Source organism: Onychomys torridus, chromosome 3 (genome assembly GCF_903995425.1).
Source record: "Onychomys torridus chromosome 3, mOncTor1.1, whole genome shotgun sequence".
Classification (NCBI taxonomy): Eukaryota; Metazoa; Chordata; class Mammalia; order Rodentia; family Cricetidae; genus Onychomys; species Onychomys torridus.
The window spans coordinates 8,006,325-8,022,308 of record NC_050445.1 but is presented as its reverse complement, the minus strand read 5'-3'; the positions used below and the strand labels follow the sequence as shown (position 1 = coordinate 8,022,308).

Sequence of the window (15,984 nt, the reverse complement as noted above, 5' to 3'; positions counted from 1 at the left end):
TAGTCATAGAGTATCAAGGACAGCAGGCATTAGCACTGGAGCCAGAGGGCCTGAACTTAAATTTAGGACCGTTTATAACACATCTGGCCTACGACAGGTCACATTCCCTCTGTGGCTTAGTTCCTTATTGAGTTGTGCAAATTGCCTGATTACATAGGACCTTGTGTGGAAGTGCCTGGCCACTCTCTTTCTACAAGCATGGAAGTCCCTGGGGTCCTCAAGGTGCCCCACAGGTGACTGCTTCTCTGCCTCATCCTTTGAGCTGTAGGGTAGTGGCGGTGTAGAGGCTTAGCATGTATCTAGACCACAGTGAAGGAGGAGTCAGCAAGGGATGCTGCAGGTTAGCACCACCCAGGAGCATCTCTACATCTTCTGGTGTCTCCTCACACCATCCTCTGAAATCCCAGAACAACTCCTGAGGTCTAAACTGTTCATCTTTTGTGGAAAGGAAATACGGCTCAGACATGTTAACAGTAGTATCCAGCGTCAGGTGGCCAAGGGGCTGTCTATTTGGAAAGCACTGTCTTTAGATGCTAGAGGCGCCTTCAGAAGTCAATTCAAGGTCCACATGTCCTGTATAAATGATTGTTTAAAAAGGCCTCCTTGAGCCAGCACCTCTGTGAGTGTGGGGCAGGACAGGATGGCTGAGTGAAGTAGCATGTGGGCCAGCAGAGAAAAGAGACCCAGCTGTCTATTTCTATCTTCATTTTCCAGGCTTATTTTCTGGGCCCTTCACTTCTTTTTTCCTACCAGCCTTTTAGCCACAGCTGTGCTGTAATGTTATGTTCTAGATGTAGGAAGGATGAAAAAATAAGACTTAATTCACAAGAAATGTTCACACTGAGTCTTGCAGAGAAGCCAACATTTGTATAGGAAGGGTTACGGCGTCAGCTAGTGACCATTGTCGGGGCTCTTGCTCTTCTCCGTGTCTACAGAGGACAGGCTATTGCTCCATACCTAATCAAAAGAGCAGGAGAGATTGAACCCTAAACTCTTCTGAAGTTCCCGACCTGTCTGTTCCAGTCTGCAGCTCTGGAATAAAAGGCAGCAAGTAGGGGCTGAAGAGACAGCTCAGTGGTTAAGAGCTCTGGATGCTCTTGCAGAGGATCTGGATTTAGTTCCCAGCACTCAGGTGATAGCTCACAACCAACTGTGACTCTAGGGCCAGCGAGTCCAACATCCTCCTCTGTTCTCAAGCACACATGATTCAGACAAACATGCATACAAGCCAACACCCATACATGAAGTTTAAAATGAAATAAAAAACAACAGAGATAGCTTTCTGTGTTTTAGAGTCACTGCCTTGATAAAAGCTTCTTGAGGTGCCTGGAGAAAACGCATCTATTTCCCTATGATTGTCACTAGCCACCGTCCATGTCACAGGCAGGAAGGACTGGAACCCAGGTGTTGCAGCATGTCTTCCCAGCTGTGTAGCTCCTGGATCACTCTGGAGAAGTTTGAGATACAACCTTGAGCTGAGCTGGCTCAGTACTTCTTTCTCAGAGAAGAGAAAATCTACTTTAGTAATTGGGTAGTGCCAAAATGCAGGCAAGATGGCTCCGTGGCTAAAGGCAGAGACGGGACAGTCATCCAGAAGCTTGAAGGGCAACTAGCCTAGCGTATGCAGGGCATAGAAGTGAGAGAGCTTGCTTCAACAAGGTGGAGAACATTTACTCCTGAGAGCTGTCTTCTGACCTCTACGTGCACACTGTGACACACACACTCATACAACTACCCCCCTCATACATACACGCACGCACGCACGCACGCACGCACGCAGGCGCGCGCACACACTAATAATAAATTAAAAATTCTAATGGCCCAGAAGTGACTGTCAGGAAGTAAGATAGGGTCAAACAGAAGACACCTAGACATTGGTAGAGTAGTGAGCATTCCCTGCCTTCCAGAGGACACAAAATAAGCTGGTATGCCTGTGGGCACTGGCCCTGGCCCCTAGTCCAGCCCTGTTCCCCTCCCCCCTTGTACCATTCACAGGCCTAGCTGAGTCAAAGGTCCTGGCATATTTCTACCTTACTGTCTTTGTTTACCTTGTGTGGTGGGCTGACTACTGGCCCCTAAAAGACAGAGCCACATCTTCACCCTCAGAACCCGTGAATGGTGAAACTGTTTGGGAAGGGGCCTTAGTGGAGGGGGTTCATTTAAGGACCTTGAGAAGGGCAGGACACTCTGAGTTGTCCCAATGTGCCCTAAGTTAATCAGCAAGAAATCCACATGGGAGAGAACATGATGTGAAGATGGAAGCAGATGTGGTCTGTAGCAACAAGCCAAGGGATAGCAGGAAAGCTGCAGCCTCCAGAGACCAGGACAGCCCCAAACAGATTCTTCCCTGAACCCTCCAGAGGGAGCCTGGCTCTGCTTACGCTAGGCTTGGGATTTTCAAACTTCAGAGTGGGTGGGGGTGGAGGTTGGGAGAAACCACTTCTATAATCCTAGCACACAGGAGGCTGAGAAAAGAGGAACATAAGTTTGAGGGCAGCCTGGGCTATATGGTGAGGTCTCATCTCAAAATCAAAAATGGAGAGAGATTTATTGGTTGTAATTTTAAGCCACCAAGTTTGTAGCCATTTGTTAGGATAGCCTGAGAAAATTCTCTCTGCCCAGAGTCCCAGCTGAAGCCTTTAGTCCAAGGGAACCACACCTTGGGGATGGTGCTGGTCTGAGCTCACCTGCTGTGGTACGTGAGGTCCTCATTTGGCGCCTATAGATCTCAATCTGTGATGCCTTTTCATTTTTCATGTGTACTGACTTCCCAAGTCTCACTGCTTGGTGGTGTGCCTTGGCATTTCTAGGGTGGGTGCTAACTATGAGACCTTTGTGTTCGGAAGGGTTTGTCGTGTTGCATGCCTACAACTCGTGTCTGTGATTCCAAGTCACACATGCAACATTCCCCAGAGTGCCTCTGTTTTGATTATATACTTCTGTTAGCTCTTTAAGCACAATGAGATGGAGAGTAGACATCAGCCCGGTATCTAGCGTGGACATGGGTTTTCTTGAGAGATAGCAAGCATTGACGTTGAATGTTATGTTTTATCTGAGTACAGAGTTTGCAGTTTTTTTCTCCAGTGCTCAGACACCACAGGGCACTATATGCCACAAAAGATGTTTTTAAAACAAAAGGTAATAAAGATAAAATACAAAAAGATGCTACTAGGCAGATCTATGTGAGTTCAAGGCCAGCCTGACCTACAGAGTAAGTTCCAGAACAGGCTCCAAAGCTACACAGAGAAACCCTGTCTTGAAACCTGCCCCCCCCCCAAAAAAAAAGAAAGAAAAGAAAAGAAAAACCAAAGGATGCTGCCTGCACCGTAACATAGAGGAACCACAATGTCCTACCCTTTTACCGCAGGCCCGGGTCCCGTTCCCATGGGCTCTGGAGGAGAGTTCCATCCCACATGAGGGTGGTGAGTTAGCACAGACTCCCCTGTGGCAGGCCGGCTGCTGCCTTAGAAATTAGTCATTCTGAGACAGGAGCTGGAGAAAGGGTGCAAAAGGTTTGTGTCCTGGTCCCTGGAAGCTTCTCGATTTCATGATCCTCAAGCAATTGATTTTCACTTAGATTCCTCATCTTAGGCCCAAGAACTCAAAAGGTGACCGCCACATTCCCTGTCAAACTCTGAGTTTCAAAACAGCTATTCTGTGCCTGGGGAAGAGCCATTGGTTACAGTTCCCCTGCAAGTGAGAAGAAAAGACAAAAATACAAATAAAAGAAGGTCAGAAGAGGCTGGGAGGTCGTGCTGGGTGTGAAGTGGGTTTGGGGTGGGGGTGGGGGGATGACCCAGAAGGGTCCTACTACTCTTGTGGATGCCCTGCTCCGGAGTTGATGGTCCGCTGCAAGGTTCTGTGTGTGAGCTGCAGATGGAGCCTACAAATGTGGCCTGCTGCTTCTTAGCAATTAATGGTCTTGGGCACTTCCCCTTGGAGCTTGAGTGTTTGTCTCTGTATGATGAGGGTGATGATAGTGTCTTGATGCCAGAGCTACCACAGGACACATCATTCCCTTTATTACTGTCAGAACCCCCATCCTCAGAGCTGGGGACCCCCACTCCCCACCCCCTGGTGGGCTGCCTTTGGGCAGAATGGTTCAGGGACGTCTCCATCATTCATAGTAGCTGCACCTCTTACAGGCCAGCACTGTGGGCAAAGAGGATGTCCACAGGGGACGTTTCCATAGCTGTTAGGGCTTTGATACTAGGAGAGGACTAGTTAGCAGTATCAATAACTTCCAAATATATCTGAGTAGCCTAAAAAGTGCTGAAGTAATGCAGCCGTAATTATGCTAAGTGAGTCATCAGCAGGCTGGAAACAGCCCTTGCATGTGTGCCAACGCTTTTTAAAATGGTATTTTAATTATAAAACCATCTGTGGTCAATGCAGTTGCAATAAGCATTTCATGTCCCTTATTTAGAAACCCAAGGTGGTCTCAGGTGGAACAGTGGGACAGCTGACAGCTTCCCTGGTGTCTCCCCCACTGTGGTCGTCAGCACCGTCTGCCATGATTTCTGAAGGGACTGGGTGGGTAGTATTCTTCCAGTAAGTACCTCAGGTGTTTGTGTTCTCTAGCTGGTCGGGTGATAAGCCTGGGAGCATTTGGGGTTCTGGAACCTCTGGGTGTTTACTCTTCCAGCTCTCCACATCTCTCTGCTAAGAGAGAAAGCCCAGTGCCTGTTGGCATGTGGTAACTGATGGTCCCCAAACAGCCTTCGGAATCAAAGTGGGCTCACCCATGCTCATCCCCTTTTTGAAACTTCAACCCTAAAGTCCGGTTTGTACCTGAGGTGACGTCACTAAAGCTGTGCCTCACACACAGGGCGTGAGTTTCTGACAAGATTTAGACAAGATCTTAGAGTGCATTTATTCTGACCTCCCTCTCAAACTTAGCATCCCTCTGTCCTCCTTGGCCTGGTGGCCATTAGCCTCTGATGGAGCATTCCAGGTCTGAGGAGAGCTCTTTTCCAGAGTAGCTGTGCCGCTTTTGACTTCTTATCAGATGATCTTCCTGCAGAGCTGGACTCTAGGTCTTGTGACTCCTACTCATTAGGCCTGGTTTTTCTCGCTGGAGTCTTTGCCTTTGGGGCTCTTCAAGGCAGCCTAGTCTTCTGGAAGGGATCCACCAGCAGCAGTGAGTAAAGCTCAGCCCCTCCCCAACCCGTGAACTGAGATGTGTGTCTACAGCATCTCCGAATGGTTTTCACTTTATTTGACCTCACACAATCGGCCTCCAACTATTTCTTTTTTCTTTAAATTTTTTTTTTTTTTATTGCTCTTTGGCCTGTTGATGCTTGTAAGACCTTAGCTGAGAGAAAGACAGTTAAGGGAAGGCAATTTGGGCTCTCAGTGATGACAGTCCACGCACAGGGTTGGTCTGACATCAAAGTGGTTGTTCTATTAATTGGCCATCTGCTGACAAGTATTTCCATGTGTCCATGGAAAAACCATGAAAGGTGATGTTGGTGATCTTTAGCCCTTCCTGATAGGCTTTACAAGATCACAGATGCCTTTAAACTTGTTAATGATGGGTGTAATTAGCAGCCATATGATTTAACGCCAGACATTGCCCTCTGGTTTTTAGAATCCTGGTAAGCTGATAACAGACTAATTAGAACAACCTGCTCTCAGGTCCTGCCAGCTCCCTCCCCACACTTCTCAGCTGCAGGAAGAATGGAAGTGTCAGTCATTTCTATTTCTGACACCACAGCTCGATGGCTGAGAACTGGGCATGTGCGAGGTGCCCGAGAGCCGTGCAGCGTGCACACAGCTGTGCTGGGAGGCAGCGCTGGCAATTGGTGCACTCAGCACTATGGAAATGAACTTGGCCCACTCACGAGCATGAATAAATGCCTAGCTGCCTTACTAATCACAAAGCAGTTTTCTATCTTTGGCACGTAGATGTTCGTAAAATAGACTGACTTCAGTGCCGGATGACTGCCAGCCCGGCTCCGTTTGAGCTTTAGCAGAAGTCTTGAGAAGCCACAGCTATATTTCACTCTCCATCTCATATTCAAGATGACCTTTCAGTCTGATCCACACAGGTCGGGACATTAACCCAGGCGTGTTTGGGCTCAGTCGGCAGAGTTAGCCATGGCAGGACCTTGATCTCTGTCCTGTAGTGTCTCAGGTATTCATTCCATCCAAGGTATGTGACCTACCCTCAAATCAGAATGGTATGTGGAGGGCATCGGGTGCCGCTCCCCACAGTCCCGTTAGCCTGGAACACTGGCATCTCAAGATTATTTTTATTACGTCGGTATGTATGTGTATATACGTGCATGTTCATGAGGGGAGATCAAAGGACAACTTCCTGGAGTCTGTTTCTGCCTTCTACCATGTGAGTTTCCAGGGCTCAAACTCATGTTTTGAGGCTTGATAGTAACTAGCTTCATCCATGGAACCATCTCCCCAGCCCACATCTGATTTTTTTTTTTCCCTGCTCTGGAAAGCACTTCACACACCTTGTGGGCACTAGGGCCCTTTCTGTACACCCTTCTTCTCAGACTTGTTCAGCTGATAGCTACAGAGGACACAGATGGTCACGGACAAGGTCACAGTAAGACAAGGAACCCATCTTGGAGCTGGACAAGCAGGCAGTGTAAATTGGGTTTTATTTTTAGTGCCTGTCTTCAGAGGAGGAGGGGACTTTCTTCAGGGAGGTAGAGGTTTGGGGAGAAATAAAAAATCACCAGAGAAGGAGATTAGGCAGGAGTTCCAGGCAGGAAGGGACGAAGGGTCACCACCATTAAACGCACGGGCTGATTTCTTACACACTTGATCGCCCTGTGAGATCAGAGGCCTAGGAGCTCTGAGCAGGCCCCATGCTTCTTAACTCCTTCTCAGGAGGTGGGCCGTTTCCAGGATTTACCCACCACTGTCCCTGTCCCCTTGCCCCTTAGGATTTATTCCTGTTCATCATTGGAATTTACACATCTAAAGTATAGGAAAAAACAATTTTAAAATGATAGAATAATTAAAAAAAAAAAACCCCATAGGCTGTGCCATGGGGTACCACTTGGCAGCTTTACTACATCAGGGAATTTTTTTCAATTCTCTTCATTTTCTCCATTCAAAAAATAAACATCCTAATAAACAAGATCTTGAAGTAGCATACAAGGGCTAAGCATGATAATCTGAGTGTGCGTCAACTCACTGTATATAGACTATGATATTAACCACTCAGTTTCTCTGGCTCTCGTTGCCTTTATTGATATCTGCTATGGACAAAAGGCTAATGATTGTGCTCTCCAATCCTTTTGTGGTGGTGTTAGGTCATTCATTTATGTATTCTTTCAAATGTACCTACTGTTTAGTATTTTTGTGATACAGGTGGCATGTTATGAACTGTGGCTACAACTCCACCCCTTCTTGTAAGCCAACTCCCTTGTGTCATTCAGTTCATTGATAGTTTAATCTGTGTTCTTGACTGGAGACCGCCACAGATAACCAGGGGAGAATTCTCTTAGTTGCTCCCACATGCGTACCGCGCTGCAGGAGTCGGATGTGAGTTGAAGAGGGTGGTCTCTGGTAGTTTGGGAAGAAAACACCAAAGCACAGTGGCTCAAATGAAAAGCACCAACAACTTAGGAGTTAATTGAGTGGTAAGTTGTCTGGTAATGCACAGTGAATAGGCTGCCGTTGAGCTGACTACCGCTGAGAAGACTCTGGCTGAGCTGAGCTACACCCCAGCCCTTTCTGGCCAAGTGACATGAAGCAGGTCCTTACAACCTTGTCCTTGTACAAGGCTGAGGATTCAGGAAATTCCTCATTGTTACCTGAAGCCAAGATGCTAGAGACTTCTTCCCAACACTGTTAAGAACCACCAAGTGTTCCAGGCCTCCCAGCCTCTGAGGGAGCAGCCTCGGGCCACTGAGAGCCTTAGAGCTAGAGGTTGATTCTTAGGTGTCCTCTGATGGCTCACTGGTGACTTGGGAAGAAGCAAGCATTTGAGTGAATGTGAAGCCCAGAGAAGGCTTCTGTGCCTTCTCCCTGAGCCAAGGAGAGCTGGCCCGAGCTTCATGGTGCAAGTCTGCCTTTTCCAGCCTGCTAATACTTTCAGACCTAGGAGGAAGATGAAATGAGGAAAGCAGATGTCATTTATCAGGGAAAAACCAACAAACCCTTCCTGGCTCATTGGCATGAAGGACAAGGGAGCCTACTGTAGGCCCGGCCTCTGTGCTGGCTGGTTGGGAGAAATAAGCCTTAGATTTGTGGAGCACTTCAAGTTCTAACCCGAGTTAGTAAAGCCACTTTTGAAATCCAGTTCTTACCCATTCAGCAGCAGGTAAGACCCTGTCTACTCCCTGCAACCCTGCCACCCCAAGGTTGGCAAGTATGCAATAATAATAGCTAATCCCTCTTGGCATTTGCACTGAGCACAGTTGAAGGGACAAAGCAGATGTGCCAGTTCCTTTGGCATTAGTGCTCTGCAGGAAGCCTTCTGCTTGGGAGTCTGAAGACAAACAATTCCAAAAGTGTAGATGAAATTCTAAACAGTCCTAGTAAATAAGAAACACAGCCAAACACAGAGTTAAAGCCCAAGAGGTCAGAGCAGTAGCGAAGAACCAAGACCACCTTATCTTACCACCTGGCCACTGTTTCTCAGAGAGAGAGAGAGAGAGAGAGAGAGAGAGAGAGAGAGCGAGCGCTTCCTGTGTGACTTGTCTTTTTATTGCCTTTCTGTTCTGCTTTCTCATTGGCTCTAAACCCAACCATATGACTTCCTCATCACTGCCTGTCTATACAGACCTCCAGGTCTCTATGGTTGGTACTGGGATTAAAGGTTCGGGTCACCATGCTTGGCTGTGTCCTTGATCACACAGAGACTCTGCCTGCCATGTGATCGGATTAAGGGCGTGGGCTACCACCACCTGAATTCTTTTCCTGGCTCACTAATGACCTTTGAACTCCAGGCAAACTTTATTAACATACAAATAAAATCACATTTCAGAACAATTAAAATATCACCACACAAAAGACTGATCCACTGGAGCGCTTTCCAGAGGATTGGGCCCTTAGATTTTCATGTAATGATACCACACATGCCTGTCATTCACAAATATGAAAACAGTCATTTGGCCCAGGGACACGGGGCACATTTTAATTTGTTCCACATTAGAGTCTTCCAGGAACATGAGTCCGTAGCTTTGTTCCAAGACTGAAGTTATTTGTCAGGTGTCTGCTGTTGACAGGACAGAGGAAGTGTGAAGTAGATGAGATCCTCTGTGCTCCCAAGGAGCTGTGGCCCTCGAGGGATAAAGAAGCCTCGTACACATGTTACCATGAGTAAAGAAGTCATTGGCAAGAATGGCAGAACGCCGGCATGATGGAGTTGTGGGCATGAAGGCTTACTTTCCTCTGGAGGAGGGTCTTTCCTGCAGGGCCTTAGAGACTCACATTTCAACTGAAAGATGGCTTCCCACGCCAAAGTAAAGGAGAGCAGGATCATTTGGTGTTCTACATGAAAGGCTGTGTGCTGCTCATCACTCAATAGACATTCTCCAGATATTGTCCGGGTGTGACTGACTGATTGGACAGCTGATGATGGTTATAACCATCTCATTCGATGCCAAAAAGTTTCTGGAAATTAAACATTAAATATCCCCACCCTCCTTTTTATTCCATGGAAGGAATCCCTTTTTCAACTCCAGATTCTGAGATACCTACAGTGGTTATTTAAAAAATCTGGGATGTATCTTTATCTCCCTTAACAGTGAAAAGAACTCATATAAAAGACAGATTACCAAAGAGTTCTATTTCCAGTTGCTAGAGATGATGTGCTGGGCTCTGGGAAACATGGGAAAGAACGCTGCAGGACCTCTACCTGCCCTGCTCCTCCCTGGGGCTGGTCCGGACTCGCTTTCTAACTCCTGGTGTTTATTGGCCTCTGCCTTGTACCATCAGCCCAGGGATTGGAAATTTGTCTCAAAGCAGAGTGTCTACATGAAGTCTTAGTAAGACTCCGATGTGTGCAAAGCTATCTTACCCAATGTGGGAATTTTTTTATATGTATTCCAATCTGTGTGTATTCTGTGTATTATTATGACCTAATTAATAATAACCACCCTCATTGTCTATCCTGTTTACAATCTGTGTGTATTCTGTGTGTTATTATGACCTAGTTAATAACCACCCTCATTGTCTATCCTGTTTACAAGGATATTTCCAGTTTGGGGCTGTCTTGTGCTGATTTAGCAATGATTTAAGTATTTTAAAAGAAATTTTCAGAACGTTTGGTGTTTTTCTCTTATATTTTTTGGATTTTGTTTTCCATCTGTAATTTCAATAGCTAATGATGGAGGATCTATTCAAGCAGCCATTTGTGCCTCATCAAAACTGAAAAGAACTCAGGCCAAAACTACAAGGATTTTATTGCTGTTCCTGTCGTTTGGTTTTTTTGTGTCTTGCTGTATGACACAGGCTGCCCCAGCTTCTCAAGTTCTGGGATTGTAGTATGTCTTAAACAGAAGTCTTTTGGATAAGAAGTAGAAGGCAGATAAAAATTTTCTGGGTGGGGAAAGGGTGAAAATACTTGTGGCCAAACTACCTTTCTGATGTTTCTGTATTTCTGCTACTTAAACCCCTAAAATTTGAGGACAATTATCCTGAACCATTATTTCCAGTCAGCCTGTAAGATTTATGAGCTTATATCCAATTCCATTTTTTACAGACATTTCCTTTTAAAAAATTCATTTTTTTATTTACATTTTTGTGTCACATGTGAGTGTGTGTCACATGTAGTGCCTTGAGGCCAGAAGAAAGGTCACGCCCCACCCCCCCCCCCCCCCCCCCCTGGAGCTGCAGTTGCAGCAGTTGTGAGCTGCCTGATGTGAGTGCTGGGAACTGAACCCAGGTCCTCTGGCAGAGCAGCAAGTGCTCCTAACTGCTGAGACATTTCTTCAGTCTGTAGCATGAATCTTAAAATTTCTTATTAATAAAAACAAACTCAGAGCCAGGTATTGAGGTGAATGCTGAATGATCAGAGAAACAGAACAAGCAAGCTTCCTCACCTTGCCAATGCCCCAGCAGATCTTGTTTCCTCGGACTGGAAACCTCTGTGTCCTCAACTGGAATGAATCTCAGCTGAACTGCTTCTCGCAAGCCTCAAAGCTTAACCAGCCTAGTTCCTGGTTTTCACGCCTTATATACCTTTCTGCTTCTTGCCATCATTTCCTGGGATTAAAGGCTTGTGTCACCTGCCTGGCTGTTTCCAGTGTCGCTTTGAACTCACAGAGATCCTAATGGATCTCCGCCTTTGGAATGCTAGGATTAAAGGTGTGAGTGCCACCATTTTCTGGCCTCTGTATCTAGTGGCTGTTCTGTTCTCTGACCCCAGATAAGTTTATTAGAATGCACAATATTTTATTTTTATTTTTTATTTTTTTGGTTTTTCGAGACAGGGTTTCTCTCTAGCTTTGGAGCCTGTCCTGGACTAGCCTTGAACTCACAGAGATCTACCTGCCTCTCCCTCCTGAGTGCTGGGATTACAGGTGTGCACCACCACCGTCCGGCCCAGGGTGCACAATATTTTGGGGAACACAATATAACCACACCAGCCCCCACTTTCCAGCCATTCCTTAAGCACCCCCTAACATATGCACAGGTGCACAGACATGCACAGTTCCATCCTGACAGCTGTGGCTCTATTAACATTTGGTCTGATGTCTGCTGACTGAACTGTCATCACATGATGACATTAAGGTGAGCCAAAATAGAATTTCTCATAAGATCTTCCCCTCCAGCTGTGCTGTCAAGGTTCAAAGACTAAAAAAAGAGAAACGGTCCTTCAGAAAAAAAGATGCCACCAAACTACAGCACTGAATCTATAAAGTCCAAGGAATGTATGGGGATTACATTTAAATTCCTTCCAATCACACCTAGCCAGGCTCCCCATCTTGGATGGTTTTCTAGGAGCCTGCCACTTTGTGTTACTATCTCTTAAAGGAGTGACATCTTGCCTGTCTTCTTTCAGGATAGTTGGGAAGTGGTGGAAGGCTTGAGGGGTGAGATGACGTACACCCAGGAGCCACCTGTGCAGAAAGGATTTTTGCTGAAAAAGAGGAAGTGGCCCTTAAAAGGCTGGCACAAGGTAAGACATCAGTGTCGGCTGCTCCTTTGTGAGCACACACACTAGCCACTCAGCACCAAGTTTGGAGCTCTATCATGTTCTATTTTAAGTTGGAGACGGGGAAGGATGTGAGTGTGTACATTGCTAAATTCTGTTTGTTTCCCCACAGAGATTCTTCTACCTGGACAAAGGAATCTTGAAATATGCCAAGAGCCAAACTGATGTAAGTCCTCTTCATGGCCCAGCATGCTGTTGCAGAAGTGTGCAGGGGTGCTTGAGGTCAGCCCAGAGCTGCAGTGCTCTGTGGGTAATAGTCTTTCCAGGTGGCACAAAGCCCCCTCTCCCCATACCCTGACCCCTGCTGTCTAAGCTCTGGATCTAGGTGGGCTCCGTTCACCACCAGGAGAAGGTGCAGGGTACCATAATGGGTGTCATGGGCCTGCTCTGGTTCTAGCTCATTACAGGAACGGTGCATGTGACAAAGTATCCTTCCCACTGTTACGGTGGCTGAGGGGCTTGATAGAGAAAGCCATGGTTAAGGTGGACTTCTTGGAGTTAACCCTAAGAGTTTGTCCTGGAGGGTCTGAGTGACCAGCAGGCCTGCCTCCGAGGATGCTTATCTCCTCCTTCCCTGTCCTTCTGGTCCTCCTTGGTTTCTTGTCTATATCTTTCCCTTTGAGTCACTTATGAGTAAACGTAGACAACAGACACTAGTCCAGGGGACGGGAATGGCTCTTGTGTTGCCTTGGAGACACCTCATGGGGTCTTCTCTTCACTTCCGGGCATCCCAACTGTGAAAACTCATTATTTAGCCTTCTGCCCTTCAGCCTCCTCTTTGGTGAAGTAAGGCCAGTGCTCCCCCCTTACTGAGGGAATACTGCCCCTGTGCAGTTCTTAACTGAGTCCTGCCTGCATGGAGGGCTCTGTCAATCACGGTGTCCAGGTTTACCATTGGTGGATGTACAAGATGAGGTGGGAGGGGACCAGGGAGACTGTGACAACCACCTGGACCACTATGGCTCTCAAACAGCCCTCTCCTTGCTCCTGCAGATTGAGAGAGAGAAGCTGCATGGCTGCATTGATGTGGGCCTTTCTGTGATGTCTGTGAAGAAGTCATCCAAGTGTATCGACCTTGACACGGAGGAGCACATCTACCACCTGAAGGTGAGGCCTCGGCCAGGGCTGGCTCCTACCGTGCCGCTGCCACCAGGGCTTGTTTGGTTGTGTAGTTGTCTTGCCCCCTCTTGCTTCAAATTCTCAGGCTCCAGTAGTCTCCAGCTTTAGCTTCCTGAGTAGCCGAGGCTACAGGCTCCACTCTCCCAGATTGACTGTGCAGAGGCCTTTCTATGGCCATGGGATTGCCCACTACCACACTGCTGGTGATGACTTCGGGACATCTATTCACCATGTTGGCAGTCTTCATCACTAAAGTGTCCCTAAGGGTACTATTGATGTTAGGATGGGCCAGCTTTTCCCTTGGTTGTACAGGACTGTCTTTCATACTGTTTGAAGAGTTAATGTCCTTATCACCTTTCCCCCAAATGTCACAGCAACAGCAATCAATAGCAAAAGCACCTTCATGTGCCCCTTCTGCCAGGCTGTGTGCCTTTAGTATATATAGAACCATCTACCCTAAAGTATGTTCCCTGTGTGGAGACCTGACTTAAGCGTTAGCCAGTTTTATAGACTTTGTTAAAATCATTACATTGTAGTGACATGTCAATTTTTCCCCTAAAATAGTAATTTGCAAATCTTAAGTCTCAAAGCTTCTCACCCACTTGTCTTTCTTCTGAAGTTGGGTGATGCATAAAAGCATGGCCCTTGAGGCCCAGGGCAACATCAGTTCTTTTGTGATTACTTACTAGCTGTTAAACCTTGACCAGTCATCTGATTTTCGAAAAATCTTGGGGTTTTGTTTGTTTTTGTTTTGTTTTGTTTTGTTAGCTTACCAAAAGAGAGAAAAAGAATAAAAAGAAAGAGTGATTCCAATGCTCATTCTCAGGGCTATATGTATAAGATTTATAAGGTTTGCCATAATTCCTTGGGGGGTCAGTAAATTTAGTGAGCTTAATTACTGTTTATAATTAGTAGGCAGTGCTTGGATGCTGGAGATCAATTGAGAATTGCTTAGTCAGGTTGCTTGATATTTGGGGAATGGGGTGAGGGTTGGGAAAACCAAGCTTCTTGCCTATCCCTGTCCTTTTCTTGGGTGTAGGTCCCCTATGTGTCCCCTAACCTAACCCTGCATTCTGGGTCAGCTTGGTGTATAAAGCAGTTCCACTGACACTAGGGGCTGATGATCCTTTGCTGTGAGACTGTCCCAGGTGTCATGGTTAAGCACTGGACACCAGTGGCGTCCCTTCTCTAGTGGTAACAACCCACACAGTCTCCAAGTATTTCCAAGTATCTCCTGAAAGAGAAAAATCTCCCTAGTGGAATAACTATGGCAAAGTAAAGGAGGGGAAACCTCTAATTATGTAAGAAAGTTATATAAAAATATTTAAGAGAATATAATATACTGCTCCCCTGCCAGCTGTCAGGGTTAACCCCTCTGGAAGAGCTGACGCTGTTTTCCTCTATTGGTTCTGTGACCCTGCATTCTGTGTTTTCACAATCCTTGCTTATCTGCAGTTCTAGTTAGCAGAATGAAGTGATCATTCATGTCTACTTTGTAAAGACCTAGAATGAGACACACTGGACTTGATACTATGAGACAGAGTGATTCTCAGTGATTCACTAAGTTTTGCTTGGTTTCTTGCTCATCCTGAGTATCAACCCTGACTTGTAGTGTGGGCCTGCTGTTAGCTGTGATTTCCCTTCCCCATCTTTATCCCCAATCCCTCCCATTAGTCCACCCCCTTCCACAAGGTCTCGATCTATAGCCCAGGCTGGCCTTGAACTCACAAACCTCTTGAGTGCTGAGATTGAAGGCATGCACCACCACACCTGACTTGATTCTCTTATTTTATACCTGAGAAGTCTGGACATGAGAGCAGTTAAGAAACTACCCAGCCACAGTCCTGGAATTACTTCAGGGCCTGTGATAGACCCGTAGTTCATTCTTTAATAAAGTGCCTTGTTCCTTTCCTTGTTTAACCAATAAAAGATGAGTCAAGATGAACGCTTTGGGCGCTGGCTTTTCAGGGCTTTTGGGAGTAGATCAGTGAAGGATGGCACAGATCCTTATGAAATTCCTCTTAATGACATCTGGGGAATGAAACCTGTTCAGGGGCTCACACTGCAGAGGAAACAAATAGATGTGTGTATGTTTGTGCTGTGGCTTCCTGCAGACACGTGCTAAGGAGGAGCCTCCATCTTCAGGTACCTCTAATTGACAGAGTCAGATTCGGCGTGTCTCTGCTGCTGTGCTGTCCATCTGCACACCTCCTTCCCAGCCACAGCCTGAGTCAGGATCGCCACAGAGCTGGCCTGGCAGGCCATTGACCTATCGGACATCTTTCTGAGTTATTTTAAATTACGGCTTGATGAGTCTATATCCTAACATCTAAGTATCACTTTGAAATTATGAATCTCTCTCATATACACAAAAATACTGACTTAAGAAACGTCTGTAGTATAAAAGTGGTTGCTATAGTCCTGTTAACACTTTTATGAGCATTTGAACTGTTTCTTAATAAAAAAAAATTTTTTTTTTTTTTTTGGTTTTTCGTGACAGGGTTTCTCTGTGTAGCTTTGCACCTTTCCTGGAACTCACTCTGTAGTCTAGCCTGGCCTCGAACTCACAGAGATCTGCCTGCCTCTGCCTAATAAAATTATAGCAGACATGGTGTTATGCCTGTAATCTTAGCATTCAGGTAGTTAATACAGAAGGATTTTTCCCAAGTTCAAGTCCAGCCTGGGCTATGTATTAAGTCTGAAGCCAGCCTTGGCTACATAGTGAGTTTGAA

General features: G+C 46.3%; 1 protein-coding gene across 5 annotated transcripts in view; it reads left to right on the top strand.

Moving 5' to 3' along the window:
- Positions 1-15,984, top strand: part of Osbpl3 (oxysterol binding protein like 3) — a 180,638-nt gene that overhangs the window by 95,062 nt on the left and 69,592 nt on the right. For all 5 annotated transcript variants that reach the window (XM_036180240.1, XM_036180238.1, XM_036180236.1 and 2 more), the window contains 3 exons: positions 11,981-12,097; positions 12,246-12,299; positions 13,127-13,240. In XM_036180240.1, the coding sequence (XP_036036133.1) occupies positions 11,981-12,097; positions 12,246-12,299; positions 13,127-13,240 (285 nt within the window). The remainder of the gene's footprint in view (positions 1-11,980; positions 12,098-12,245; positions 12,300-13,126; positions 13,241-15,984) is intronic.